Source organism: Anser anser (assembly GCF_964211835.1).
Source record: "Anser anser genome assembly, chromosome: 17".
Lineage (NCBI taxonomy): Eukaryota > Metazoa > Chordata > Aves > Anseriformes > Anatidae > Anser > Anser anser.
In genome coordinates, this window is record NC_139738.1 from 4381597 (window position 1) to 4409446 (window position 27850).

The window sequence follows — 27850 nt, forward strand, 5'->3', positions numbered from 1 at the left end:
AAAAACACGAGGAGGAAAAGGCTGCCATCCCCTGCCCTGCTGCATGAAGTGCCAATAAATCCAATTAAAGCTTGTGGAGATGCGGAGCACGGTTGACATACCCTTGATGGACTTCTGTGACAAACCTCAGTGCCTCTGTTGCCGTACAGGACTGGACTTGAGCACAATGTCTAAAAATTCGTATTATATAACAAACTCATGACGATCCTGACTTGACTCTCTGCAAGGAACAGACCGTTCTAGGCAGACAAGAAATGCCAAGGCTTTTTTCCTTTCTTTACTGGCTGGCTTGCAGACCATTTATGCCAAAACATTCGGGAGGCGTTCTGCCATGGTGTGACTCTGCTTCCTTTCTGCTGAGGGAGATCCCTAGGAAACTGCTTTCCCTCTGGAGGCTTGGAGGGGAAGAGGGAATTGAAGGCTGTGACGGGGATGTTGTGGACTTGAGCAAGCCAAGGTGCTTGATTACACGGGGTAGCGAGTTTGGGTTTCTCTGGGCTCTTTGCATCAACTGGCTGTTGCAGCAGTTGGAGACAAAAAATTGCATCTTCCGGCTATGCTGCTGGATTTGGGAAGGGTTTTTCCATAGCTTTTATTATGTTTTATGGCTTGTTGTTGTTCCCAGATCAAACTTGAATAGAAAACATAAGGCTGCTGCCAGCTTTCTGTCACAGACACCTTTTATCTTGCATTCATCTCTTCCAAGCAGATGCTGCTTTCATTTCTTCGACTTTCTTGCTACAAGACTGAAATTAACAGCCCTCTGATGCAGGGGGAAAAAAAACTGTATTTCAAAGCAAAGTACCTAGTGAACTTTAATAAAACTGTTTGTATTTTGAAGGTAATTCTGCGTTCCTTTGAAACAGATCTGGGAGCTGGAAGCTCCTGAACCCTGTTTGCTCAGCGTGCGGATCCCTCCTTGCCTGGGAACACCAGTGACCCTCCTGCTGGGGAGGGAGGCGCAGGTGAAGCTGAGCTCCTCGGGATGAGGCTGTGCCTGGGGAAGAGCTGATGGGATGCGGAGGGTTCTTCCCCAGATTGTTTTCCTCCCGGCTATTCACAAGCTGCAGTGCGTGGCTGATGCTGTCACAAGGTTGCCGACCATGTAGCTGAAGGTAGAGCACAGCAGGGGGAAGGAGCAGAGGAGAACACAAGTCTGCAGACGCTTCTTGTGGCAGGGAAGCAATCCGTAGCCTCTAGCCAGACAGCCTTCTTCCCAGTCCACCCTGCCCTCCCTAGCCTTCCTGCCTTCAAAGACTTGCATTGAGCGTGAGGTTTGTGTGAACATCCAGCTTCGGGCTTTCATCTTTTCCACTTAAAAAGATGAGCTCTGTTCCTGTAAGGTGGAGCACTTCCTAAAGGGTGGTGTGGCTAAGCTGTGTGCTTTGGGAGCATTGTTTCCAAGGGGCACGTTGGCCCCGCACAGGGAGGGTGCTGGTGGGTAAGGCTGAGCCGCAGCATTGCTCATGGAGCCGGTGACTCTGGGAAATGGAGAACTCCTAAATTTAAGCCTGGATGGCTTGGCAAGCAGTCAGGACGCAAGAAAAGATGCTTCTGATGTCATTTACCATGTTGTAAGAGCTATCTGATGCAGTAGAGGCACATCTAATATACAGGTTATGGTTTCAAGACTGAATTTGAGAGTAGAGGCTGGAGAAAATACCTCCTAGAAAATAGCAGAAGCCAGGCATTTTTGGAGAGGAATTGTAAAATTAACTTTTTGAAAGTGATTATGCTTTTTGTCTGCCTGGACCAAAAAAGCTTTTTTGCAGATACAGGTGCTGATGGTATTGAAGAATTTGAGGCTTCCTAACCTGAAAGCCCATCAACTTGATTTAAAGAACCTGTGATAAATTGTGTGAACTCTTGTTTTGGATGCACATGCAGGGGTGTTGACTTCTGAAAACATCCTTTTGCTAAGTGAACAGAACAGTTTTCTAAACAGTATAAAAAAATCACTTCCTCAGTGACTCAACTGTCTCCTCTTGTGAGGTTTGTCTTCAACAGTGACACCCTCAGTCTCCACACACCTCAGGACAGGAAAGACCTGAATTTATAGCTTGAGTAAGCTGTGAAAGATCTACAGGGTCTTTATACATCAGGATGTACCACCTTTCTTCTTTTTCAACACTCAACAAGCCCAGGGTAAAGGAATCTGGGTAAATATTGTGGAAGGCTGAGTTTTTTTCTCCATGTGGCAAGGTAAGACAACGACCTGTGAACTCTTCAAATCTCTGCTTAAATTGCTTAATGATTCACTGTCAATTAAAGGCTGTACTACATGTACTTGTTCACGACCAGAGGATTAACACTAAGTTCAGCATGAAACTGGCTGATTGAACTGGAAGGACCTGGACAGGGAAGAGGATGTATAGCTCGAAGTGTAAGGAAGAGTTTTCTTCATCATGAAGAGAGTCAAACATTGGAGCAGGTTGCCCAGAGGCTGGGCAGTCTCTAGTTTTGAAGGCTGACCACAGTCAACTGGATAAAGCTCTGATCCTGCTTGGAGGAGGAGATGGGACTGGAGACCTCCTGATGTCCTGAAATGAGTTTGCGGAGGCCTCTCGCTAGGTGATACCACTGGAAGAAAGTTAACTTTTGGAAGTGGGTAGGCTCTGTACTTAGTTGATAGACAAGGCTTATACGTACAGCCAGGCTGTAACCTGGGGGTTTTGATTGTTTATTTCCTGGGGAAGTTGGTCTGAGAACCTCTTACCATACATTTCTGTCCTATAAATCACACTGAGATACAGACGAGTTACTTTTTTTCAAATCTCAGCATCGCCACTACCATTTCTAAACTCTGATTTAAAATGTGTGTAAAAAGCTTTCTTCCAGTCTTCTCTTAATGTCACAAGTAAGCTACAAAACTTGCTGATTTCACTTCCTAACTACTGGTATTGCTGCACACACAGTAGTGGTGAGCCCTTTTTGCTTGACAGTAGTGTTGTTCCCTTTGGAGCAGGCTGTCCTTGGAAGGATAGCAGTGTTTCTAGGCTCTCAAAACAGCCACAAGCTTGCTGTTTCTCCCTCTGAGTCCATCCATAGTGTCAGGAGGATTTCTATAGCCATCATGTAGGGTTTGCATTGTCACTGCAAGTGTTGGTACACTGCTATGTCTCAGACTCCTTTAGAAGCTCACTGCAGTGCTGTGGGCTGAACAATGCAGCCAGCTCTTGCCAGCTGTTCTGTCACCTCTGGAATGCTGGAAAAATATGGTACGAGAGGCAGAACAGATCCTTAGGGAGATGCTTTCTACTCAATATAGTAGAAAAAGCTCCTGTTTCTTGAATCCAGAGGATGACAGATCTGAATTGCAGGATACAGCAGAGATTAATGTCAGGTGTACCTTTGGAAGGCATTTCTTCTCCCAAGCAATCCTGCTCAAGGGCTTAACAGCTGTCCTGTCTGCCTTGCAGGTTTGTTACATGACGTTAAACAAGATAATGTGAAATGACTGCTGCTAAACTGCAGGGCTTCTTGGCTGGTTACTTGGTTTGGCTGTGACCTCGTGACTATCATAGGTCAGAGGAGCATGGCTAGCTTCGGCCCGTGACCTGCTGGTGAAAGGATGGAAGAGAAGCTGCTCCACGTGCTGAGGCAGGCTGCTGGTGGCAATGCACTGCTGGCTGAAGGAAGGAGTTTGGGGAGAAGTTGTGCTCATTGCCCTGCATCCTCTCTCTGCCTTCCTTTTGCTTAAAGTTCTCTGGATGATGTTGTGCTGTAGCGCTGGTCACTTGTAAAAGGATGCAGGCAGCAGCTGTGCAGAGATCCTTCACTGTGTAAGGTAGTCTCAGTTACAGAACTTCATTCTTGCGTTTTCATTGTTATGGTGTCTGATAGGGTTAGAAAAACTCTGAAACTTCTGAAAAACTTGTGAAATCCTCAGTCAGAAAGCCCACTACAGACTGAATGCAGACTGGAAAAGGGAGGAAAACAGGGATGAACTTGGAAGCAGGCTGCTGAATGTGAAGAAAGATGCCAGCTGTGTTGGTGAGGTTGGTAATGCAAAGAAACTGAAACTGGAAAAGAAGGAAAATCTAACTGCCTTCGTTGTCAGGGATAAAGCAGGTTTTGGTGGGGAGGAGCAGAATGCTGTCCTGCTGGGTATCGTGTGCTGAGCCTTGGAGTTATGTCTGTAGCTTACTCAGTTTGGGGCATCCTCTGTGCTCCTGTTTGCCTTCACCTCTTGCCCTAGCTCTCTCCCTGTGATGCAGTAGGTGTGCCCTTCTGCTCACTCAGAGCACTTTCTCCTTCTGGTTACCTGGTAGGTTGGTAGCAGCATCGCTGCCCATCCAAGGGGAAGAAAAGCAAGTGAGGAAGTGCTGTGCTGACGCTCCCCAGGCTGTGCTGCAATGACACAGGGATGGAATGTGACTTCGGTTCCTCACCAGAAGGAGCTGGCTTTGCTGCTCCTGGATGTGCTGCTCTGTCCCCATAATTTTACAGAGGACAACATTCTGTTTTTGGTGCCACAGAAGCTCAATGCTTTGCTCAGAGGGAGCAGAGATCCACTCTTGTAATGGACTGAGGTTTTGTTACCAGCGCGTGGCCCAGATTTCGGCTTGTTCTGTAGTGCTGCTCATCAGCACCAGACACTTGCACAACTTCCCCTTTGGCATAGATGTATTTGATGTAGATATGTGTACTGAAGCTTCAGACAAAATAAACCTATTTGAGGGCAGCAGGCTGAGTAATCTAGTGCTTGGCAGCTGCTCTGCTGTGGGGATTTTCGCTTTGCTGTTAGCAGTGCTTGTGACATCTTTAAATGAAAAGAGGAAGGAGGAGGCTGTAGCTGGGCAGCCCTCATTAAAATAGCTTAAACTGCAAATGGTTTTCCTGAGGAAAGAGATCCTGCTGGATTCTGTATATCTGCAGACAGAATAAATGGTATTGCTTTTAGGAGCAGGGGCTGATATCCTAATAACCTTCTGCGTACCTTACATTTTGAAGTCACTTCCTTGAGAAAATGCTGCTTTTGAGCATGGGATACCTAAGTCTATGTGATGCTAATACAGTAAGAGCTCAGTTCCTGTCCTCGTGCAGGTATTGTACTTGGTGAGTACTAGGCAACTTCCATCAGCTCTTGCTGGGCTCCCTGGGCATAGGGAGGTGCTGTGCTTCGCCTTGCGCTGCCCACTGAAAGCTGCACAGCAGCTCTCCTGGAGAAGAAGGCTTCTTCCAACTGCAGGAAGCGCTGGTCTAGACCATGGGTTTACTCTTCAGCCTGACTGACAAGCCCAAGCAAGATAGCAATCACGTTGCTCCCTTCATTCCTACAAATGCAACATACTGAGAGAGGCTTTCTAAAAATCTGTCCAGGCTGAGGATAGCTAAAATGGGAGGCTCCCACTCTGGGCTGGGAGTGGATAGCACAAGATGCAGCTGTGAGAAGTGCCTTTGTTCTTCCCAGCTGTCACCTAGGAAGGAGACAGATGGGGAGCTCTGGTAGGTGATGGCTGAGAACTTTAGCATGGATTTCTTCTAACACAGCTGCTGCTGCTAGCATTAAACCACAGTGATTCATCGTTAACTCACTTCAGAGGGGAAGGAGTGCTTTGTTACCAAAACCTTTTTCCTGATGGCTTGTTTTGTCCACTCTTGCAGTCTTAGCCAAAAAGAGCTTCCAATACAGGAACAGAAACTCTGGACAGAGGTAGAAACAAGCTTCATTCTTGCTGCTCACTGCTTTCTTCCACATCTACTGATTACAAGGCAACACTAATGAATAAAGCTACTTGGATGTGAGGGCTGGACGGTGTGCTAGGTAAAGTGCAAATTAGTAAATGAGGAAATAACTGAAAGAATAGAGCTCTTGTATAAGAGGGTGGCTCATTATGGATTATGTAGCATTTAATGCAAATAGCTTTGGGCATAAACGCTGACATTTAAAACTTCTGGTGGCCTAATTGTGGAGGGAATGCCTTTCTAAATGCAGCTTGTCTTGGGATGTTCCAGCTTCAGTGCTGGAGGGAAGGAGGGAGAAACATGAGGCTGATGTGGCAACTTGGCCAGGTGCTGACTCTTTTTTAGCACTGGTATTGAACTATACAGTTTTACTCCATCTGTGGAATGGCTTCTGGAGAGTAGTGCCAGCCAAAATACTGTTGCTTGCTTTGTCCCCTCTTTTGAGCTGGGACAAAGGCTTGCAGTGCCAAGCTGTGAACCAGCCTGGGGAGCAGCACCTTCCTGGATGGGTTCCCAGTTCAGTCTTAGCGTGCTCGCATTGACGCTTGTGCAAGCAGGGTGAGGAATGGGATGGGAAGGGCTGGAGGAGAGGAACTGACTAATGCAGCACTGCTCGTTGTGGCTTTCAATGCACTGGAATGACCTGTGACTGGACAACAATCCTCTGGTCCATTAGTAACTACAGTGAAGGTATGTGTGTGTTCCTGCTTCCCTTTTTTAATCAGACTGGCTTTCGACAAAGGCTCCAGAGTAGCCGACCAGCCTAGTCAGTTTGAAACCCTTTTGAAAGGGAAACTGAAGCATTGCAGTGTTGTAACTCAGCCTTGTCAGGGCAGGTACCTTCGAGTCCTCTGCCCTTCCTGTTCATTTCCCTGACTCTGCTCCGGCTGTCCTTTGTCTATAACTTAGATTTTGAGGTGTGGTCTAAATGGCTTACTCTTCTCGTGACTTTCTGTGAAGATGGACTGAAAAGAGCTCTGGAAGACACTGGCACTTCTTCCTGTGTAGCCTTCTAACCTACAGGTCCTGAGGAGCTCATCAGAGATGCTTCCCTGCTGGTTGCATTAGCACTTGGAGCTTCCACTTGTCTTAGAGTTTCTAAGATCTTTGCAGAGCTCAAGTCAGCCCCTTGCCCTGAAGGAGCCCTTATGAGGGTAGTGCTATATGGTACCTGAGCAGAAGCCTCAATGTAATCCTTGGTTATAGAAAACTTTTTTAGAAACTGGGCTGATTAACTTGTGTGGCAGCAGAAAAGCAGCACGGAGGTGGCTGCTAAAGGACGGGGAAGCTGTAAGGCAAGCACTGTTCGTGTGCTTGGTGGTTAGTCCCACAAACTAGTCTTTCAAGTGCAGCTTGTTTGTTAAACTGGGGGTTCTGTGTTTGCAGCGTGCCAAGTGGAGACTTCAGCCTTGCTGGGATGGGAGGCATTCTCTGGCAACACCGCTAATGGACATGCCAAATCTCAATAACATAAGGAAAAGGCAATTGAGGTGGTCAGACAGGTTCAAAAGTGTACAAAAGGTGATACATGGGGCAAGGTGGAAAAGTTGCATGTGGCCTGCCTTCCTGCTCCCTGTATGACTTATTTCTGTAGTCTGCAGGCAGAGCAGAGCTGTCCCTTAAGACCATGCGAAGAAATCGTAATGGTGAAAAGCCTGTGCCTCTTGCAGGTGACTTCTGTTGGGATCTATGCTAGCGTAGTTTTTCTCCTTGAAATAAGCTCTCCCAAGTCTCCAGGACATCAGTGCCTTTTTCTTAAGGCAGAGACTTTGTTCAATCAACCTGGAAACAGCTTCCAAATGGCCTTAATTTCAATATAAGCAAACCCTATCCCCAGAAAGTGTGTTATTGACACAAACAATGAGGAAAAGAATCACTTGTCGGATGCTTCGAGACTGGAAATGGTACCAGGAGCTTAAAGTGACTTTACCAAATGTGACCAGTGAGACTGCAACCTGGTATGCAGCAAGTATGTCTCGCTTGGTCTGGTAAAGCATTTGAGCCAGTGCTTCTGTGTCCTCTAAATGGGTATCTGCGTGCTGAAGCACATGGAGGACTTGTTGCGCTGGCGGAGCGTGTTGCAGCTGGAGCACCGTAGCCTCCCGTAAGTTGCTCAAACAAGTGTCTCAGTGCATCGGCTGGAAACAGCTTGCTCTGCAGAATGGCTGTGCTGATGACTAACGTCTGCAGAGCGCTTTGAGCAGGAGTAGGGCTGTAGATAAAAGTATAGCAACTGCACTAACTCGGTTTCTATCTGCAGTAGCTGCATTGCTTTGTGACCTTGCTGCAGTGTTTCCTTGCCCTTCCCTCAGAGGAAGAAGGGAGTTGTCTGGGTCTTTCTACTGCTATAAAACCATAGACAGGTCCTGTCTTGGCTCAGGCACAACTGCCAAGGCACAGCTTCTTTCTATTTCCTCCGAAAGAATCTATCTGGAGCGCGGAGCTGTGGTTCAAAGCTCAACTCCCCGCATCTGATCTTCATCAGCTACAGCATGTCCCCACTCCAGCCTGTCCACAGCCTCTGTGTTGGAAAATCAAGGAATGTCTGCAATCCATTCGTATGTATTGCTAACTTGAGCCACGGGGAGAACATAGCTGGGCTGGTGTCTGAGCATGCGGCAGTCTGTCCTGCGGCACCAAGCACGATGCAGATGCTGAGTTCCACCTGGCACTGGAGTTGATCAAATCAGTTCCCTAGGCTTGTAGCAGTTGCCAGGAAATAACTTGCTAGAAACTATAGTTCAGTTGCTTCTGGAAAATAGCATTTTGCCAGTTGGCTACGAAGTGCTATTCTAGACCAGCAGGATGTTGGAGAAGAGCAAAGGGGAGAGGTGTAAGGAAGGTCACTGCTGCAGCTGCAGATGTGGGACATGGGAAGGGACGCTGGCTATGTTTCTCAGCCCTTGGCTAAGATGCGGAGCTGTCAGTTGTGTGGGATGGTAAACTTGGGACTATCCTGCCTTTGGGGAAAGAGCTTTAGTCGCTAGCTCTCTGGCCTGTTCGCTCAGCCCCTGCTCCCTGTGGCTTCTCTCAGGCCCCAGGGTGAACTTAACCATGCTCCTTGTGCCATCCGATGCCGCCTGCCCTGCTGTGCAGGTACTGATGTGCCTCTGTGGCAGTGCTCCGTAGTGGTAAGGATCTGGTTGGAGTCAGGCTTTCTGTTGTACAAGGATCATGCACAGGGAAACCACAGTGAATTGCTCAACTCCTTTTCGCATCTGTCTGTTACAACACCAATAAATGAACCACTTCTAGCCAGAGTCTCGCTGTCCTGAGTTCAGCAGCGTTTGCTGTGTAACAGCCCTGGTCTGTGAGTAAGAGTGGAAAGGAAGTGGACGCATCGCAGGGCAAGGAGATGAGAAGCAGTGCTGTCTGCAAGGCAGAGGTCTGAAGCCAGCTGTAGGACTGGTTTAAGCTATGTGTCCTTCTGATCCTGCTGGGATACTGAGGGCAATGCATCCTTGAAGCAGCTTCAGGAAAAACTACGAAAGAATTGCTTGAGAGTATTAGAGTAAGTAGACTCTCTATAGGAAGATGGGCTAACAGCTCTCATGCCAAAAATGTATTGTCTTGCAGGGACTGAGAGCCTCTCAGAGCTGATCCCAGCCTCTATGGATACAGATTACGGTGCTCCGGCTGGCTTCCTCTACTTGAGAGGGAGGCAGGGAAACAGAGGCCCTGATGAGATGCCTTGCTACCACTTGTCCTTTCGGGAAGGGAAGTCTCCAGCCCAATGTGTTATGAAACAAGGCTGTCTGCAGTCCGTGGGGTACGCTCAGGCACGTGGGCTGGATGAAAGGTCATGGATTGTGCTGCTGGACGGGCCCTTATGTCAGTGTGGTGCGCTGATCTTAGTGCTGCGCCTGTGAGCACACGTTAGTCATAAGTGGGAGAGGCTGGGGAAGAACACATGTGCTGTTGTGGTTCTGAAGGCTCGTTAAGGATGAGCCTGTCCCTAAGCACAGGGCTCGAGTGCAAGGGAGAGCTTAGCACTGCAAATCTCGTCTGTTTTAGGGCTTGATGCCCACCAAAGATGGCATTGCCGGAGCACATAGGTGCAGCCTACTTCTGAGAAGCTCTTTTAAACACCGAGCATGGTATCTCTTCAAGGCTCTTTAACTTGCATTAGTTGGCATTTGTGCATTCTCTGGGAACTACCTTAAACAGAGCTGCAAAGAATCTAACGACCTTTCTGACATATCCCCTGAACTTCCTTTGCAAGGGAAATCTGCTTGAGTTCACTCTTTCATTTCAAGAAAATCTTAGTTTTTGTGTAACCAAAATTGCCATTTGTAACCAAGTAACCAGTATTCAATAGCAGAAAGTCTCTGGCAAGAGCTGCAGGACTCTTTCTGCCCGAGTTCCTTCCATTATTGCAAATACTTTGCAGAGCTACCTCTCCTGCTGCTCAGAAGTCCTTTCTGCTAGGATATGCAGCACTGCACTTAGCGGGAGCAGGCTAGGTAGGGGGACAGAGGAGACTTGTTCATGTCGGTTTCTAGTCAGTGGCTTACTTGAGGATGGGTTGTTCCAGATTTAGCTTACTCGGATGTGCTGACTTCTGAGTAACTTCAGTGTTGTGCTGGAGAACCAGCCCCTCCATTCAGGGTGTAAGAAGGCATACTGTCCTCATCGCACTGCCTTTCAACACTGCAAAAATAGCTAGAAAATTCTGCAGAAGCCTTCTTATCCCAAGGAGAGGTTCGTTAGAGTATTGTATTCATATGGACAAGCTGGTTCAGTGGCTACAAATCCCAGCAGTATCGTACAGTGGCAAGCTCTTGGTTTCCTCAGAAGCCTCTCCTGGGTTGTCTCAGGGTGGACGTGCTTATGCCAGCTGCCTAACGTCCAGGAGAGCAAAGCTCTTGGTATCTAAGACCATGAAACGTGCTGCTTAGGAGAACGAGGCTGTTGGCTTAGCAAGGTGGTTCGTTAGCTTTGTGGCCTGGGGAGGTCACTGCCAAACGCTAAACTTCTTGTTCTCCCCATCCCTGATGTGCTTATGCAGTTCATGTCAGGGGCCTCATTCTGCTCAAGGATGTTCCTTTCTGCTCGTTGCTGGGACACGTGCCATCTGAAACGTTCTTGCCCTACCTCTGATGATCTCAGTGACTGCAGTTTCACTTTCTGCGGAGGCCACGCAGCCCTGCCAGCAGCTAAACCTGCTGAGCCAAGCTGCTGCTGCTCCTCGCTAGGTGGGGCTGGGGAAGCTGCCCCCGTGGCACTGCGGCAGCCTTCTGCATGTAGAGTGAGATAGCAAGGAGGCTCGCCAGTGCTGCCAAAACCAATGCTAGCTAATAAATGTTGCCTGCCCAGCCCTGATCTAAGAACAATTGCACAATTGCAACACTCCGAAACCAGCTCCAGCCACATTTGGTGTGATCGTTCCTGTCATCTGCTTCGTAGCTGCTTGTTCTGTGCTAATGCAGCGCTTGGGAACTTCAGAGTAGGTAAGCTTACTCCCCCTGCAAGGCTTTGTTCAGTATTTAATGGGGTGGGAAGGGTGTTAAAGCTAGAGTGCTGGTGAAATGGTTGCACCAGGGCTGGATGAGGGGATGTCACAGCCTTGCTGTGATCACCTTCTGCAGGAGGCAGAAATGCACACTGCAAGTGAAGCACCACAATCTTGATGCTAAGAATTAAGGCTAAATAAAACAGGGGGTCCTGATTCTCTGGGACTAAGGCTTGGATGCTGTTTACACTTGAGGCTTGCAAGTTCCTTTCTTCCCTGTGCTTTTAGGAGGGCTTTGTGGCATCAATGTTCATTCTTTGCTTTTTCGCTTGGTTTTACAGAAGGCCTATGTGGTCAAGGGATCTGCTCTTAAAACTGAGGAGAAACTGTGGTGTTGAAGCAGATTCTAGAGTTCACGTCAAAGAAAGGGGGTAGCTCTGTGTGAAGGGCCTTCGGGGGTTGTGTACAAAACTAGCATGTCAGATACCTGGAACCACCTTGCACGTTCTCCAGGTAAGCTGCTGCCAGCCAACTAATAAAAGCAGCAGTAGTGCAGCTCCTGTCAGTTTAGCTGCTTTATCTACTAGCTTGTAGGATGAACATTCAGCCTAAGAATTTTACCAAGTTTACTTAATGTTCTTCTGTTAAAATCATGGAAACCTGAGCAAAAGTACGTGTGCTCTTTCTGTGGTCTCATTTACTAGAGCTGTGTCCTTTAGTTCAGCTTTCCAAAGGAGTAAGCAAGTAAGTGTGTAGAATATTTTCTGTCGTTACCCTGAGGTTTTCCAGATGGGAAATCTGTAGGGTAGGGCTTTGATTCACTGTCTGCAGAGTACACTGTGTGTGTTTGAAGGCTTGGACTCTTACCTATAGAAGTAGTCTTACAAATATGGGGGGAAACATAAGCCACAGTAAACTAGAAGAAATAGGCTTGAAGTAAGACTGGATGGGAGATCAAGGAGTTTCAGGGCTTCCATGTAATGGTGTAACTGATGTCCCAGACAGGTGTTCTGGAGCTGTTGAGCTGCAGAGCAAGGGAAGACCTGTGAGGATCTAAGTGATTTTTGCAGTCAGATTCACACAACTTTCTGTGACTGACTGAAGTGCTTCTGGTCCTTCCTTCTGGTAAAGCTTGTAACTGAAGGAGAATGACTTGCCAGTACTTGACCTAATGAAAACATCTGTTTTCGGTGGCTGAGTGCCTCACAGGTGCATGCATTTTCCAGTAAGTGTTCTTTGCTTTTCATTGTTTTGGATAGGCTGCTCCTAGAACTCGATGCCCTTTGCATTTTGGGCTGAGCCATCCGTGCTGCGCAGAGGCTTTGGCAGCGCTCTGGCAGCTCAGGAGCTGGCTCGGGGGAATGTTAATGGAACCAGCAGTGACTTTCTGCATGGCTGCTACAAATGCTTTGCCTTGTGTGGAGGCATAATTGCGACTTTGAGGGCTCTCACTGCTGTACAAGCTGCTTCCAAATGGAGCTGAAAATCTGTACAGAGCCTGTTAAAATTCCTGGGTCACTTTGAGACGGAGCTACCTGACACAACCTCCCGCTGTGTGAAAAAACTTGCATGGGAACAGCTCTTTGGCTTCAGATGAAACAATGAGGGCTTCTTGGGTGAGTGTTCCTTGGCTTGCATGCGCTGCATTGATAGCTGGGATTGCATTTGTGTGCTCGGATGAGGTGAATGGGTTTGAATGCTGGCATGGATAAGAATGAGGCGAATTGTCTTGGAACGATAGACAGCGTTTTAGATTTGGGTGACTTTTTAAACCGATCTGTGTGTGCCAAGGCACTGCTTAGCCTAATGCATGCAAGGTGTTCCCCAGGTTCTGGGTGACAGGAGGGAAGTGACTGAAACCAAATTCTAGTTACTTGATTCACACCAGGAAACAAAATATCCTGCTGGGGGTAGTCGAGGCTGCTGTCTGCGTGGCATCGGCCTGCTTGGGTTCTTGGTTGTGTTCTGACAGGCTGGCTACGAGCTGGAGGCGCCACGGGCACAGGATGGTCCTGCTCAGTTGTACACAGCATGGTGGTGAACTAAATTATAGTGACTGCTTCGGGAGAGGCCTGTGGTAGGCAAATGATTTTCCTAAATAGAAGTTGGAGACCAACTCTGCTCTGACTGCTGTACGCATTCTTTTCTTTGCAAAGCCTTGTTTAAAAAGGAAAAAAAAAGCTGTTTTCCAGTTAGCAGCTGGAACTTTGACACCATCCATTGAAATGTCTTTGCTATCTCCTACCTTGATCTATTTCCATCAGGCAGTAGTTTTGAAAGCTGGCATTTCTTTCTAGTATGGCAGATCTCCTTGCTCTGAACAGTTAAACCAAGGAGAGGTCTAACTCCCTGAAAATGGCAGTGAGCGTTTTGCTCTGAGACACGCTTATAACTTTGTTCTGAAGCTTTTAAGTCTAGAAGATTACCAATAAAAACAGAAAATAGCATGGGAGCAAAATGGAGCATTATGTTGATAAAGTAAAGCAGTATTCCAGCAAGCCTGAACTGTTGATGCAATAGGTAAAAGCACTTCTACCACTTGTACTTAATCCTCTAACTTCTCAAAGGTTTTGGAGTAGCTGGCTCCCTAGCATATCCTTTCATTTATGGCTGTCTGCATCTCATAAAGCTATCCAGAGCATTAATTTGTTCGTTTAGGAGAGTAAGCTTCTTGCCCTGTCCTGCTGAAGGGAAAGCGCCTGTATTGTCTTGTGCATGGCAAAGCTTTTTTAAAAGGGGCATAATTGTACCTTCTGATTGTAGGGCGAGGTGCTACTCCGCAGTTTTAGACCAGGCAAGGGACAGTGGAGCCAGCTCTGAGCTGAAATCACTGCCTTGCCCTAATAATGAGCCATGTTGTGCTTGAATCTTGGTATATGGCGCTCAGTGTCTGACCTGCTCTCAGTCTAATTGACCCTTTTGTTGCGATCTTTTCCCCCTTTATTTCTGTTTATTCTGGCTATAGTCCTTCATCTTATGGTATTAGTCTGCCTGGGGAAAGAGTCACAAGTAAGGCGAGTGGCAACTGGTGCTTGTGTTGAGGAAAGGCTGCTTTCCTTGTGGAGCAGGCAGTGAGACAGTGTCCTACCAAATGTGTTTCAGAAGTTCCTGTCTTGAACTGGGGTGATTCCCTTTCTGGTGAAGAGAGGGAGAAGAAAAAGCCTCTAGATAAAAGCTGACGTTGGCAGGAGGGAAAGTTATAACGAACGAGGCGTTGTTTCGCTAATAGGGAGCGCAGAGTTGTGTTCCTACTTCTCTCAAGCATTGCACTTGAGAACAGTCGGCATCGGTACTCCTGCAGTCTGGCAGGCTGCTTTGTTTTGGTTGTTGCTTCCTATGCAGTGTTCTCACATGTACTGTACAGCTCTCAGGAAATCTGCCTCTCTCCCTCCTGCCAATGTTTTGTTCCTTTATCCTAATCAATGTTCCAACAGCTGAACTCGCCTGGAGGCTTCCAAGTGGGCTGTAGCCAGTGCCTCGTTGACAGCCCTTGTCCATGTGCCATAAGCCTTGGGAATGCCAGGTAGCTCATCTGGTGCTTTTTTGCAGAGCAACACAGCTCAGCCTCAGCAGCCTGATGGTCCTGCTCCCAGCCTGAGCAAGTGGCTTGCACTGAGGCTTCTTAAAATCCTACCTTCCGGCCAGCATTAATGTGCATCTCCCAGGAAGGGGAAGGCTCCTGCCGGAGCAACTTGAGAAATCTCATCTTAACAGAGCTGGTGTCGGCTTTGTGAGCGCTGAAGCCCTCCGTTTTGTACCTCAGGCATGAGGGTTTGAAGATGGGAGAGTGGGGACCACTGGGAAAAACTGCTGTTAAATCCTCAAATAACTCCATGGGGTACGTGTGCTGAGTTTAAGTACTGCCAGGCAGCTCCCTGGGTGAGTTTGCATGACTTGTGATGTTGTGACAATGCGGGTGCTTTCACACCAGCAGCCCGGCTTGTGCCTGTAGGAGCTTGCTCTTGGGGTCCCTTGGTTTGATGCTGCAGGCTCCCAGGGTGAGAGAGGCTTTGCCTTCGGAGGCTGGGAGAGCCTCTGCCACCGAGGCACTTGGTCCCAAGTGCCTGTGCTAGGTGGTGGTGGCACTCTGAGCTTTGGGGCAGAAATAAATAACACAGGTATTGTGCCGGGGTGTGCTGGCACCCAGTCACTGTGCCATTGCTCAAGTTGTTGTGTGGCTTCTTGCTGCTTCTCAGCTGTTGACTAGCTGGCTTCAATAACAGAGGACTTGTTTTGATGCTGTGGATGGTATGTGCTTAACATATACACTTTTCAGTCATCTTGTCAGCTTGTAACGTGATTGAATCTCATTTAAATGGTATTTGTTTAATGAGCCTTCTGTCCTTCCGTGCCATACGTCCGAGGTCCCTAAATGGTTAGGAAATAGCCATCCTGCTGCTTAGTAATGTGCACTGGGATGTGACTCTTAAAGAATGTCAAGGATTTTTCCCTTCTGCACTTAACAAATAAAAAGAAGGGGCAAGAAAAGGAGTCATGTCTTAAGAACTACCAGATTTCAGCTGAGTGTTCCCATGGCATACCATGGAGTAGGAATAAGTTGTAGGGAAGCTGGTGAATTGATCCGTAACCCAGGGCATACGCAAACCTTCCCTGTCACCTTCTAGCTGAAGCCTTGCTGCTAATGTCCAGTAACCTTATTTTTAAACCAGACCTGATTCATGCTCATTTTCTACGCCAGATGAGGTCCTGCTTGTGAGTAAGTGTTGTGACTGTAGCTGGCAGGAGCCCCGACTGATTGCCTCACTTCAGGAAATGTTAAAATAACACTTTTTTTCTTAGAAAGCCAGTTCACTCCCCTCCCACTTTTAATTCTCCTAATAGCTGCCCCCAGTTTGGCAGCTGCCTCACAGAGGGCTGTTTGTGTTGCTGAGCGAGAGCAGAGCCACTTCGGTGGATGCGGAGCTGGAGGAGAGGCGCGCACAGCGAGCTCGTCCCTTCAGGCAAGCTGGCTTCAGCTTTTTAGAGGGTTCTCTGAAATTTGGAAGGAGAACTGCTAAACGGAGAAGGATCTCACTCCTCCCCCTGGACTCTGCATCTGAAGCTGGGAATTTTTTTCCTCCTGGAGAAGAGGAGCTGCCCCAGCTGAAGCTGCTCACTTGAGCCGAGCCATCTGGGAGGTGTAGCTGCTCTCCTGACGGCAGCGATCCCCTGCAGCCCGTAGTGCCAACGGGTGCCTCCTGAGGCTGGACCCAGCCGCTTTATCTGCTGTTCTGGGCTTGCACAGTCAGGCCTTCAAGGTACTTTCCAGAGCTGGAGAGGGGCTGAGCTATGTCCTGAAACCGGTGTCGATGGCTGCTGGCTGCCTTGCCAGCTGATCAGGGAAGGTCTGTAAGGCTCCAGATGGAGCAGCTTTCATCTTACTGCCTGGTTCCTACCTTGCTTGATCGCTGCTGGGGGGAGATGGCTTGCGCTCAGTGCTGTTTCTATTTCTCTCTTGGAACTGTTGAAATGTTGAGGGAAGCAAACTATTTATGGCTGGGCAATGCCACCAGGCAATCCCTGGGTGTGCGTGTCTCTGTGGTATGCGGCCTTTACTCCAGGGAATGGTTGCCTTGAAGGGGGTTCTCCAAGAACTCCTACAGCCGTCTGCCAAAAAAAGGCTGCAGTTCAGGCTTCCTCATCTTAGGTCTGCTCTGGGAGCCCTGTGGAGGAAGCACTCAAGTACCAGCTAGGAGAACACCGAGTGTTCACCTAGCATGTTTGTGAATAAGCTGTTTTGGACCCTGGAAAAATATTGCAGGTACCGGGCTTGTTTGCAGTGCCTGCTCTGCTTGCCAGCCTGTGATCCCCTCCCTGAAATGGAGCACGAATGTAGCCCTCCCGAAATGCAGCCTGCTTTCCTTTCCCTGGAATGGAAGCTGTACTTATGAATGCTTTGCATCCCTCTATAGCAGCAGAGGGAGAAGTTAATTCAGCAGTGCCGCCCTTTCCTGTAGGGATAGCTCAGATTAGGGCTTTGCACAGCAGCTCTCTGTACAAACCAAGCCTTTGCTACCGGTCAGCTGTAGCAGGCTGCTACAGGGCCCAAACCTGCTAATCTTGGTGTGTTTTAAAATTCACTGAAGCTGTGTGGACTCTCTCTGGGTATTAAAAATGCCTTGTGTGTTTTGGCTGGCTCCTCTGCGGATAGCTGTACAGATGGCCTTGGCTGGAGAACCCCAAGGTGGGTGGAAGGAGGTGGAGTAACGAACACCGGTGATCAGCCTGGGCCTTCTCTGGGTGGGTGTCCTGCTCAGCCTGGTCTTGTGGCACCACATAGAGCTGGTAGGCCGGGCAAAGGTAGTCCTGGAGCACTGAAATATCGGGCATTATTACTGTGTACTGAGTCTTCTGTGTAAAAGAAACTCTTTTCTCAATTTATCCAGCCTGACTTGCATGTTGTCCCTGATTTAAGGCAAAGGACAGCTGGAGTCAGTCTGACCACAGGCCAGCTCTCAGGGTTTAGTAGTGCAGGAATAAGGAATGGTACGTTGTAAAGAGATGAGCTCTGGTGGCTGAACCCACACCTTCTTTAGACAAGAGGAGGAATTTGAGTGCCTCTCTGAAGAGGACAGACTCGGTACCTGTCTGTTCTATATGCTCTCTCTGCTATGCAGGGTACGCTGCATAGGTGGCATGCATTCCCCGTGCTGGTGGAAAGGAAGGATGAATTGTCAAGATAAATGGATTGAAACTGCTCTGTAAATGTTGCATACAAGGCTGTATGTGGTAATGTTTAACTTGTCTCTTGTTTTTCTTTCCATCCATTAGGCAATACTGACTAGTGTACATCTCGACAAGGTCTCCAAGCAACATTTCCTGCAGGGCTGAATGACAGCAGAAGCAGCCGGGCAAATTGATGAGCTTGCTTTGGGAGCCTACAAGTAGGCAAAACCCGAACGCACGATGGGTCAGAAGGTCACAGGTGGGATAAAGACTGTGGATATGAGGGACCCGGTATACAGGCCTTTGAAACAGGAGCTCCAGGGACTTGACTACAGCAAACCCACACGTCTGGACTTGCTACTGGACATGCCTCCGGTGTCGTACGAAGTCCAGCTACTGCATTCATGGAACAACGACGATCGCTCGCTGAATGTATTCGTGAAGGAGGATGACAAACTGATATTTCACCGGCATCCGGTGGCTCAGAGCACAGACGCTATCAGAGGCAAAGTGGGATACACGCGAGGACTGCACGTGTGGCAGATCACGTGGGCGATGCGGCAGCGAGGCACGCATGCCGTGGTAGGGGTGGCAACAGCAGACGCCCCTCTGCACTCTGTAGGGTACACCACGCTCGTAGGAAACAACCATGAGTCGTGGGGATGGGACCTCGGGCGCAACAGATTGTACCACAACGGCAAGAACCAGCCAAGTAAAACCTACCCTGCCTTCCTAGAACCAGATGAAACTTTCATTGTGCCGGATTCCTTCCTGGTGGTTCTGGACATGGACGATGGGACGCTGAGCTTCATTGTGGATGGGCAGTACATGGGTGTTGCCTTTCGGGGACTCAAAGGGAAAAAGCTGTACCCCGTGGTGAGCGCAGTGTGGGGACACTGTGAAATTCGGATGCGCTACTTGAATGGACTCGACCGTGAGTATAGCTCTATTTGTTTTAGCAGCACAAATAAAAATCTGTGTGCCGCTTACGTGCGGGCTTAGTACACCATCCTGGAGGGTTTTCACTTTCCTGCAGAGGTGAGGATTTCATGGCAGCAGTGGGATTTAGAGAAATCTCTGAATCCTTAGTGGCAATTAAAACAGCTCGTCTGGCTGGGTAACATGTTGTTAATAAGGTGCTGCAGGGAGCAAGTGAAGTTTGGGGAGGTACAGCGGGAGAAGGAGGTGCCAGTTTGTCTGGAGCAGTGACAAGCCTTCCTATACTGCTACCAAGGTCTCAGCAGGAATGGCCTTTTTGGCCAGTTGTTCTTTGCAGTGTAATCCTGGTGCCTTCTGCAGGGAACGGTCCCTGAGGGACAATCACCTTCCTGCAGTGCCCGATGAAGGGACTCGTTAAAATCCCCTGCAGGAAGGAGTGGGAAGAGCTGTCCCTGTCTGAGGAAAGGGGAATGTCCCATCTGCGAAGAAAGTAGCTTGCTTTGTTTCTTTCAGGGCAGGCTGTGCTGATTTTCAGTGTGGGGCTGGATATTGCAGCCAGCACAACTTGCATGCCAGGCCTTTTACTAATAGGGACCTCAATCCCTAGCTAAGCTTAGTAATAAATTTGGCTGTCCAAATGTGCTAAAGTCTTATCTCTCGTAGTCAGAGGTTCCCACTGGGCCAGACTGTGACTCAGTCCTCTGGGTAGGGTGGAGGAGAGAGGTGAAGGAAGTGGATTAATATCTGGATTTATGTTGTTACTGAAATAAATTTGGCAATATTGATATGAAAAGGGTAGTGTTTCCCCTGCATTCCAGAACGGTGTCTGCCCAAAGCCTGTAGCATACTAGACTTTTATTTGTGCTTAGAACATGTTTGTTATGACGCTGGGCCAGCCGTGTCAAACCCCTGGCACTGGTGACGTGGGGTATGGAAAGCAGCGCTGGCACCTGAAAACTGAGCTGTCAGAACAACCAGGAGAGCCTTGTGAGGGGATGGGTGTAAAATCCACAAGTGCTTTGAGAAATATGCCTCAATTTGGCAAGACAGGTGCCTATACGAATGCTTGCAGACCTGATGTGTCTTGTGTTAGTGTGGGCAGAAAGCAAGGCGTGCTGCTCAGAGCAGAGAGAAAGGTCCAGATAGCATCTCCTGCTGCTTAAGCACCTCTGGTAAACTCCTCTCTTATTCACTGGGTTCATAGGCAACCAATGACACTTCCGAGGAAGCTTCTTTTAGGTTAGAGAAGTCCTGCTTGACTTTGGAAGCAAACACCTGCATACTGCAGGGACTTCCCAGTGTATTAATAAAGCCTGAGACACGCTGGACCCAGGTGAAAGTCCTCAGAACAACTGCTTGCTGCCTCTTATTGAGAAACAGTTACTGGATTCTTCAGCTCTTGATTCTTTAAACTGGTTTAGAAACGAGGCTGATTGGATGGTCTGGGCGTTCAGCTTATTCTGTCATGGAGCGTGACTAAATTCTTTGCAAAGCAGCTGATCTATCCACTGAGACTGTTGCCTCATAACCTATTTCTACCATGAGCCACAACATAATTGATCTTTTCCAAGGGAAGGCTTAGCTCAGAAAAAATAAACTGGGGACTGTCCCTCAAGCGGTGTGTTACTCAGACAGTAGCGCCACTATTTGCTTTGCAGCTGGCGAGCATTTCAGTGGCTGTTGAGGCACGATCTCAGCACTCAGCATAGGTGTATTCCTGTAACTATTCTGGTTTTTCCTATAGTCAGCCTTCTTCCCATCAGCTTTTTAGCAGATGAGCTCAGAGCAGGAAAGGCTGAATAACCCCGGAGAATCGAAATCTTTTGAAGTGAGAGCTTTTGGCAAAGCCTTTTCTCACCAACAGAGAGGAACCGAGCTTATCCTGCCACAGCAGCTTATAGAATGGCAGCGGCTCCAGCAACCAGGTTTTTGGAAGGGTCAAGGCCAAAGCTTGCAGCTCCCTTCAGAGCCAGCGAGTCTGTGGGGCTGTCTGCACAGAACTGCTCTTAGCAGGGAAACAGCCACCTCCTGTATTGGATTTGGTTGTAGTGTGCTCTCAGCATAGGAGTGAATCATGGGCACGAGGCCAGGAATGACAGGACGCTATTTTGGCACGGACAGAAAGAAGGTGTCTGGCTCTAACCCCTTCTGAGCATTCAATAGCAGCACTGTGTCCAGTGATTGTAGTGCTTGTGAATGGAAGGAGGTCAGATGTGTGTGCTTTCTCTTCTGGTCTATCTTTAGTAAGAGGGGGTTATCAGGGCAGAATAGCTGAGGACAAAGTTCTGCTCTGTGGGAAGAAGATCCTCTCTGCTTTTAAGGCCATTAAATCAGAATATATTATGTTAATGCTAGAGGCTTTGGAAGCCCAGGCCCCTCGTCCTCTGGCTAGACAAGGCCTCTGCCCAAGCTACTTCCATATGGAGCAAGAGGAGTTGGGGCAGACTTGGAATACAGCACGCTTGTACCCCAGAGAGGGTACAAATTTTTGTTTAAGCTACGTTGGGAAGTGCCAGAGGAGTGCTGCCAGTAATAGGTTTCTCCAGTCGTGTCGCAGCCAGAGCCAAGACGTGCAGTCCTGCTGTACAGAGACCTGTCCCTGCAGGAGAGGCGGCGTGGATCCTGAAGTAGGTCATGAGCAGCAAGACGGGCAGTGCTGGGGGGCTGAGCAACCCGGGGGCTGCTTTCTGGCACAGGACATGGTGACAGATGGTAGGAACAGCACTGCCCTGACAGCTGTCTGGTTGTTCTCCACCCATCTCTCCTCGCGGAAGAGGTGTACTTAGAGGTGTGATGTCTCAGTAACGATGCTCGAAGCGGTTCTCCGAAGTTCTGGTGCTAGAAAACATTCCCCTGCAGCAGGTAATAGCTTGGGATGCTTAGCAGGGATTGACTGGGGGGGGAAATAAGGCATTAGTTCAGCTCTGGCTACTAACTTAAGGAGGAGACAGACCAATTAGAATGCAATTTCTGACTGTTACCAAGTATCTTCAGCTAACAAACTCTCCTTCCCAGCCTTTTTGCCAAAAAACAGATAAACTGCTTTCTCTGCTTTTCATTAGAGACGTTTTTTACGTGGACTATTACTTTTTCCAAAGTAGAATCAGGAGTGGCCTGAGCAGAGATGACTGATCTCCTCTGTCTGAGCTTTTCAATGTTAGCTGTTACCTTTGAACTTGGAAGGAAGGGATTTGTGTCCACCTATTGATGGAGAGGCTTCTGGTAAGAAATACAGTAACATGATTGTGCTTAGAAATTAAGCTTTCCCAGTCTCTCAGCTGTTTAAAACAGCTGTATGAACAATCAGATTAATTTGGCTTGTAGCAGTGGAAGCTAGAGCTGTTGGCATCTGTCAGAGTTCCTGAAAACTGCAGCTTCTCAGCCAAGCTCTTCTATTTTTGGGGTTGTTTTTAGGTGTCTGTGTTCAGCCTGAGATGTCTCTAAAGAAAGCTTTCTAACGGTGTGTGCTGAGCATCCAGATTATTAGAAGGATGTCCGGTTACCTACTGAATTTGGGATGCCTTTGTTTTAGCTGTCTCTTTGGGGCAGAGGAACCCCTTGGGCTTGTGCAGGTGAGCTTGGACAGACTCAGCAACAGGAGCCGTGAGAAACTAATCTGTGTTCCTTCTGTGCAGCTGTGATGTGTTCGCTCTGGCTTTGACCTCAGTCCCCTGTATGCTGTCAATGACTGTTCAGCATCAAAGGTCCCCATATGCCTTGCCTGAAAAAACTAGTATTATCTTGTTCGGTGTTTGTAAGTACAAGGTGCAAAAATAGTAGCAGAAGATGCTTATTTTTCCCAGGTTTGTAATGTAGGAAGAAATCCTCTGATGGGAAATGTCACAATACGAGTAGTGACACGAAGCTTTGACAGATGGCTTTGCTTTTTTCATGAGAAGTAGCAGCAGAAATGAAAGGGGTGACAGTTCTGTTTCTAGTGGATAAAAACAAATCAGAGTACTTTCTGGGTGCCCATACCATATGATGCTACCGAACTGTCTGCTGCTGTCTCTTACTTCAATAAATCTCTTCCAAAGGTTTTTGGATAGTGCAGTGAGAGGCACAAGCTAGAAGTCGTGTTCTTACTTGAATGTTGTTGCAGAGAAGAAACATCTTTTAGGGATTTTAGTTTCTCTCTTCCTTCACACGCAACTGATTAACTTAAGTAACTTCCACAGAAATGTCGTGCCCTGCCCGTGTGTTTGAGCTGAAGCTGCTGACTTGTGGATGCTGAATGGTTTGGGTTTTGTGAACAAGCCAGGCATCCACTTTTCTTGCTCAATCTTTTTTCTGGGGGATTTCTAGAACAAACAAGATGAATGTGTAGCTTGTGGCTTGGGATGTTTAACGTCTTGGGTCTCTCTCTTTCCAGCTGAACCACTGCCTCTGATGGACTTGTGTCGGCGAGCTGTGAGGCTTGCTCTGGGCAAGGAAAGACTGAATGAGATCCCCACGCTGCCACTGCCAGCCTCCCTCAAGAGCTACCTGCTCTACCAATGACCTTCATGTTCCGGGATTGAGAGTTGGAACCAAGGCAAAATATCTGGAGCTGACCCACTGGGAGATGGGTTTGCCACCCTTGTGTCGTCGCTACTGTTGGAACTCCTTGGCCAAAGTACTTCTGTCACTGATACAGCCTCCATGTGCCCTTACTGGCAAGCTCTCAAGTAGTCCTTGTTTCAGAACCGAGTGTTTTTGTTCTTTGGAAGTCACTTCCCCTGCACACTTCAAGAAAAAAAAAAAAGGAACACTTAGAAGCTCTGTTCCTCCCTGCTTCTCCTGACAAAAGGCTGTCCTGCATCCTTTGGGTTGTAGAGCCTGGGAGTGAGCCCTCCTGTACCAGCTGAAGGGAAGAACATAGTTTAGGGGAAGGGAAGGCACTAGGAGTGGTCATCTTAAGACCAGGTGCTAAGAATGGAAAGGCATGGGGTGGCCAGCAGAGTTGGGAAGAGTCTGGAATACCAAGAGGAATTCATTGCTGAGTTTTGAAAACCAAAAAAACCCAAACCCTGAAACACCAAAACCAAGAACCCTTCCACCAGGACACTTAAATTGGAGGAGGTGGTTATGTTGCTGATATCTGTCTCTCTGCTAGGACTCCTTACAATGTTTCACAGACAGTAAACCTTGCTTTCTTGTTTATCACCATCACGCTCAGTTCTCCTGTTCCATTCTGTCCTGCCTCCTCTTAGTGGGTGTGACTCAGTTAGTTGAACAGTCACCCCATGTCTTCATCTGCCCTCTTCCTCTTGACTTAAAACTGTAGGTTTTAGTCTGGGACTGAAGGGTTTCTTGCTGATTTAGGGACAGGGAAGGGACAAACTTCTGCAATCAGGTCCCTGGTGAGACAGACTGGATGTCCTCAGACTTGTTACTCAGCTGTAGGTCCTGCCATCTTAAGTCTGCTTTCTGTATAGCCTGTTCCACGTTAAGGTTTTAGAGAAACACGGTAATTCTCTAAGGGCTCTTGCAGGGAATTCTCTTCTTGAATAAGCTGCTTAGTCACCCAAACCAGGCTTTGCTCTGCCATAGACCGTCAGCATAATCTCCGTTTAGCTATGCAGCTGGATAGTTCTGTCTGTTGCTTGAGGGTGGGAAGCTGTCCCAGGGAAGGTGGTGGCGGTGTAGCTGCGGAAGTGCCATAAGCAGACCAGAAATCCAGAAGGTGGTTGCTGCAGAATGTAACTTGAGAGACTTTACCGGAGCCCAACGGGGTTGATCTTCAAGCACAGCAAGAAAATAAACCTCTCCAGAGCTGGGGGGTTGGCAGGGGAGAACTGCAATAAACAGGACAAGCAATTCAGGCAAAATCAGCACATCCCAAATAGATTCTTGCCTCAGTAGCCAAGTAAAGAGGATGACACTCCTTTACTAGCAGGAGCTGCTCTCTTGACCTCTCCACAGGTTACTATGCTGCCTTTCTGGGGTTATTTTGCACATTTCTTTGTCTTGAAAAAATGTTTGTGTGGTTGGTTTTTTTTTGCTCTTGAGTTATTCCTTCAGTTCTGTGTAGGTACAAATGAGTTTAGTTGTTGAAAATGTTAATATATATATTTGTGGTGTATGTATAAGAACATGTTCTAAACAGCTGCTGTAGGGTACCTTTTTAAAAATAAACTACTTACATAGTATATTTTTTAAAGCACAGAATTGGTGCCAAGACTGGGTGGGGTATGATGTGCCCCTTTCTTTTTTAATCTAATATTGTATGATTTTTTAACATAGAGGTTTGTACTAGTTTCTGTTACAGGGTGGGACACAAATTGCACAAAAAATAGTGTGTATGGAGCCCTACTTGGTTGCCTTCGACTTGAACCAGTGTCTTCCTTAACTCCAGGGAAGCCTGTGTTCTCCTCACTTCTAACGCTCTTCATGCTCCCTTGTCTCCATCTCTTCTCACTTCCCCAGTACATTTTGTACAGTTTTAAAACTCTCACTTCCTATTTTATGGCTGTAGATAATACTTGGTAACCTAATAAACTTTATTAAATATTGCTTGATGCTGAGTTTTATTTGCATGAGATGATCAGAATTTTCCATATCTAGCTTCTGCGTGAGGGCTGAGCGTACTTCCAGGAACTCAACCCAAGTAGGTAAAGCAAGGGCTGTTGGGCCCTCGCTTTGAAGAATAAAAATTTAAAGCTGGCACCTAAAAGCTGTGTGTAGGTGGAGGGCGAGCTGCAGCTATGGGTGGGCTGTTGGAACCTGTGATTTTGTACATCTGCCATTCATACCTAAAGATAGCTATTGCTGGTAGAGCTGAATTAAATCTGTGAAGTCAAAGGAGGAAGCTAAAGCTGCCTTGACTTACAACTCATACAACTTGTTCTACACAACTCATTACACTATACTATTTTTTCTCCAAGTAGATTCAATAGACCAGGGCTTTACCTATCTTTTGAAACTTGATATGTTGGGGAGGATATGTTGGGGAGGTTTGCAAGCATCTCCTAGATTACAGCAGACAACCTCTTGTTCTTCCAGAAAAGCATCTTGTGAAAACAAGGCTCCAACCTACCACTTCATGTTGACACCTGACTTTCTGTCCTTCTTAGGCAGAGAGGTGACAGACAGAAGAAAGCAAAATAAAATGGTAGGAGCTAAAGAAAGCAAAATAAAATGGTAGGGGCTAAAGGAACCCCTGGCCATAGCACAGTGCACTAAGCACAGAAGGGGCTGTAGCAGGCCAAGCTGAGTGGTGGAAATCATTTCTGTATCACATGTGCTTGGAAAAATATCTGATTTCCATGTGTTCTGAACAACTCCATCACCAGCTTGATTTAGCTGAAGTCACTGAATGTGGGTTTTCAGTCACTCCCTACCTCCTGGTCCGCTTCTGAGAGCTCTGTTTGCACAAGAGATGTCGATTGTCTTTTGTGGAGTACAGACTTTCTTGCTTGCTGGTGTAGTGCCTTCAGTCTCCTCTGCTTCCCACCTGTGTTACACAGCGGTGCTCTCAAATGCTATCAGCAGGTGGGTTAAGGTTCCCCAAAGCGACCGGGTGCTTTTGCCAGTTATGACAGAGGCTTTACTTCTGCCTCCTGTCCACATGCTTCTGTCTTTCCTGCAGCTACTGCCTTGTGCGTGAAAAGCAAATCACTTCATCAGTTCACATAAACACTACAAAATGTGAGGCTCAACCGAAGCTCAGAGGTATGCTTATGAACTACCTTATAAGGGTACTGGGTGAGGAGAACTTTTTTCTTTAAAAAAAAAAAAGAAAAGGCAAGTGCTTTCTTTCTCTCTCCAATCACAGCAAAGATTTTTTTTGAGTTTTGGAAGCCTTCATCCTGTTTGTTTTCCCACATGTAGAAGACGACTCTGTACATCTGAAGCTGAGCAGTCGGTGTGTTTAGGTATCAGCACGGCTGTGTTCTGCTGCAGCAGGTTTCGGGGCTGGGAGTGAAACTTATTTCTTGCCAGCTTCGGGGGAAGGCTGCCCCTGCCTTGCTGGGAGTGGGGCTGGAGGGGTGCTGGGAGCACAGCGGGCTGGGGAGGGCCCACAAGGTGGGGCGGGTGCAGAAGACTGAGAAATTAGTTCATGCTCCGCTCCAGACACCCAAACAGGCTTGTGTTCCAGCTGCATGGAATATTTGAAATAAATGACCTGCTCGGGGCTGGGAGTTCGCCGTGTTTATGTACGGCGCCATGGCGACGGCAGAGGAAGTCATGGGATGGGGATCGGAGCTGGTGGAATCAACAAATGATATCACAGATTAGCAAGGCCTAATGAATCAGTGGCTGCTTCCCCTGCTCTTGCCTGCTTTCAGGCACAGGCATGTGGCAGGCAGACCGGCTCCTTTTTCCGAGCAGCGCTGAAAATTACAAGCCCTGCTCGTACCACGGCCGCCTTGAAAGCCAACGCTCTTAGGCTGGCCGGCATCTCTCATCTTCCTGCTGTTGCTGGCGCAGCACGTTCGTGCACGTGGGACTGCTCTGCCCCATTTTACAGGAGGCTCCTGGCCTTTGTAGTTTGCTGTTGCCTTGCTGGTGAGACGGAAGTGCTGCGACAAACCTGCAGAGAACCTGGTGTCCTGATGCTCCGTGGGCATAGCTTTTGGGTTTTCCTGAGATTTGAGGCTTTGGTAAAAGTGCTCTGAGTCGAAAGGAAAGTGTGAAGAGGGGAAGCTTTCACTGGATGCCTTTAGCAGCTGATTAGGAAGTCTGTCATTCCTTTAGCAGTCTTGTCGAAATACCTTCCAAAAGGAAAGCCCGTCTTGGGTGCAGGTTATGCCCTCGTGCAGCACGTTGGTGCCGGCGTTCCTGCTGTGGGTCTTGACCAAAGCTATGACAACGTCAACGAGACAGAAAAACCTGCGGAGGGGGAGGACAGTTGTTGATTCTCGCCTTTGTCTGCAGCACTGGCACGTTGCTGATGAAATGATTTCTCTCCGCACAAGCAACCTCCCCAACTGGATGCAGCCATCGGTCTGTACCTGTCCCATTCTTACCCCATATTTTTCAAGGCTGTCATCCCGTTCCCTGTGCCTGAGATGTGCAGACTAGAAGGATTTGTGTTATACTTTCAAGAACCTACTTTGGCAGTTGTGCTTTCTTGCCTGATTAAGTTAAGACAATCATGAAAAACATTTGCTAGCGTGCTCC

At 47.9% G+C, this 27850-nt stretch overlaps 1 protein-coding gene across 5 annotated transcripts in view; it reads left to right on the top strand.

Annotated features, from left to right (window-relative positions):
- The window catches only part of SPSB1 (splA/ryanodine receptor domain and SOCS box containing 1), a 39352-nt gene extending 14112 nt beyond the window's left edge, over nucleotides 1-25240 (top strand). For 3 of the 5 annotated variants that reach the window (XM_083802278.1, XM_083802282.1, XM_083802279.1), the window contains exons 2-3: nucleotides 17912-18740; nucleotides 23118-25240. In XM_083802278.1, the coding sequence (XP_083658404.1) occupies nucleotides 18047-18740; nucleotides 23118-23245 (822 nt within the window). In that variant the 5' untranslated portion in view covers nucleotides 17912-18046 and the 3' untranslated portion in view covers nucleotides 23246-25240. Of the gene's footprint in view, nucleotides 1-12426; nucleotides 12757-16028; nucleotides 16486-17911; nucleotides 18741-23117 lie in introns of those variants that run through there. The other 2 variants (XM_083802280.1, XM_083802281.1) reach the window with 2 other exon arrangements.
- The last annotated feature ends 2610 nt before the right edge of the window (nucleotides 25241-27850 follow it).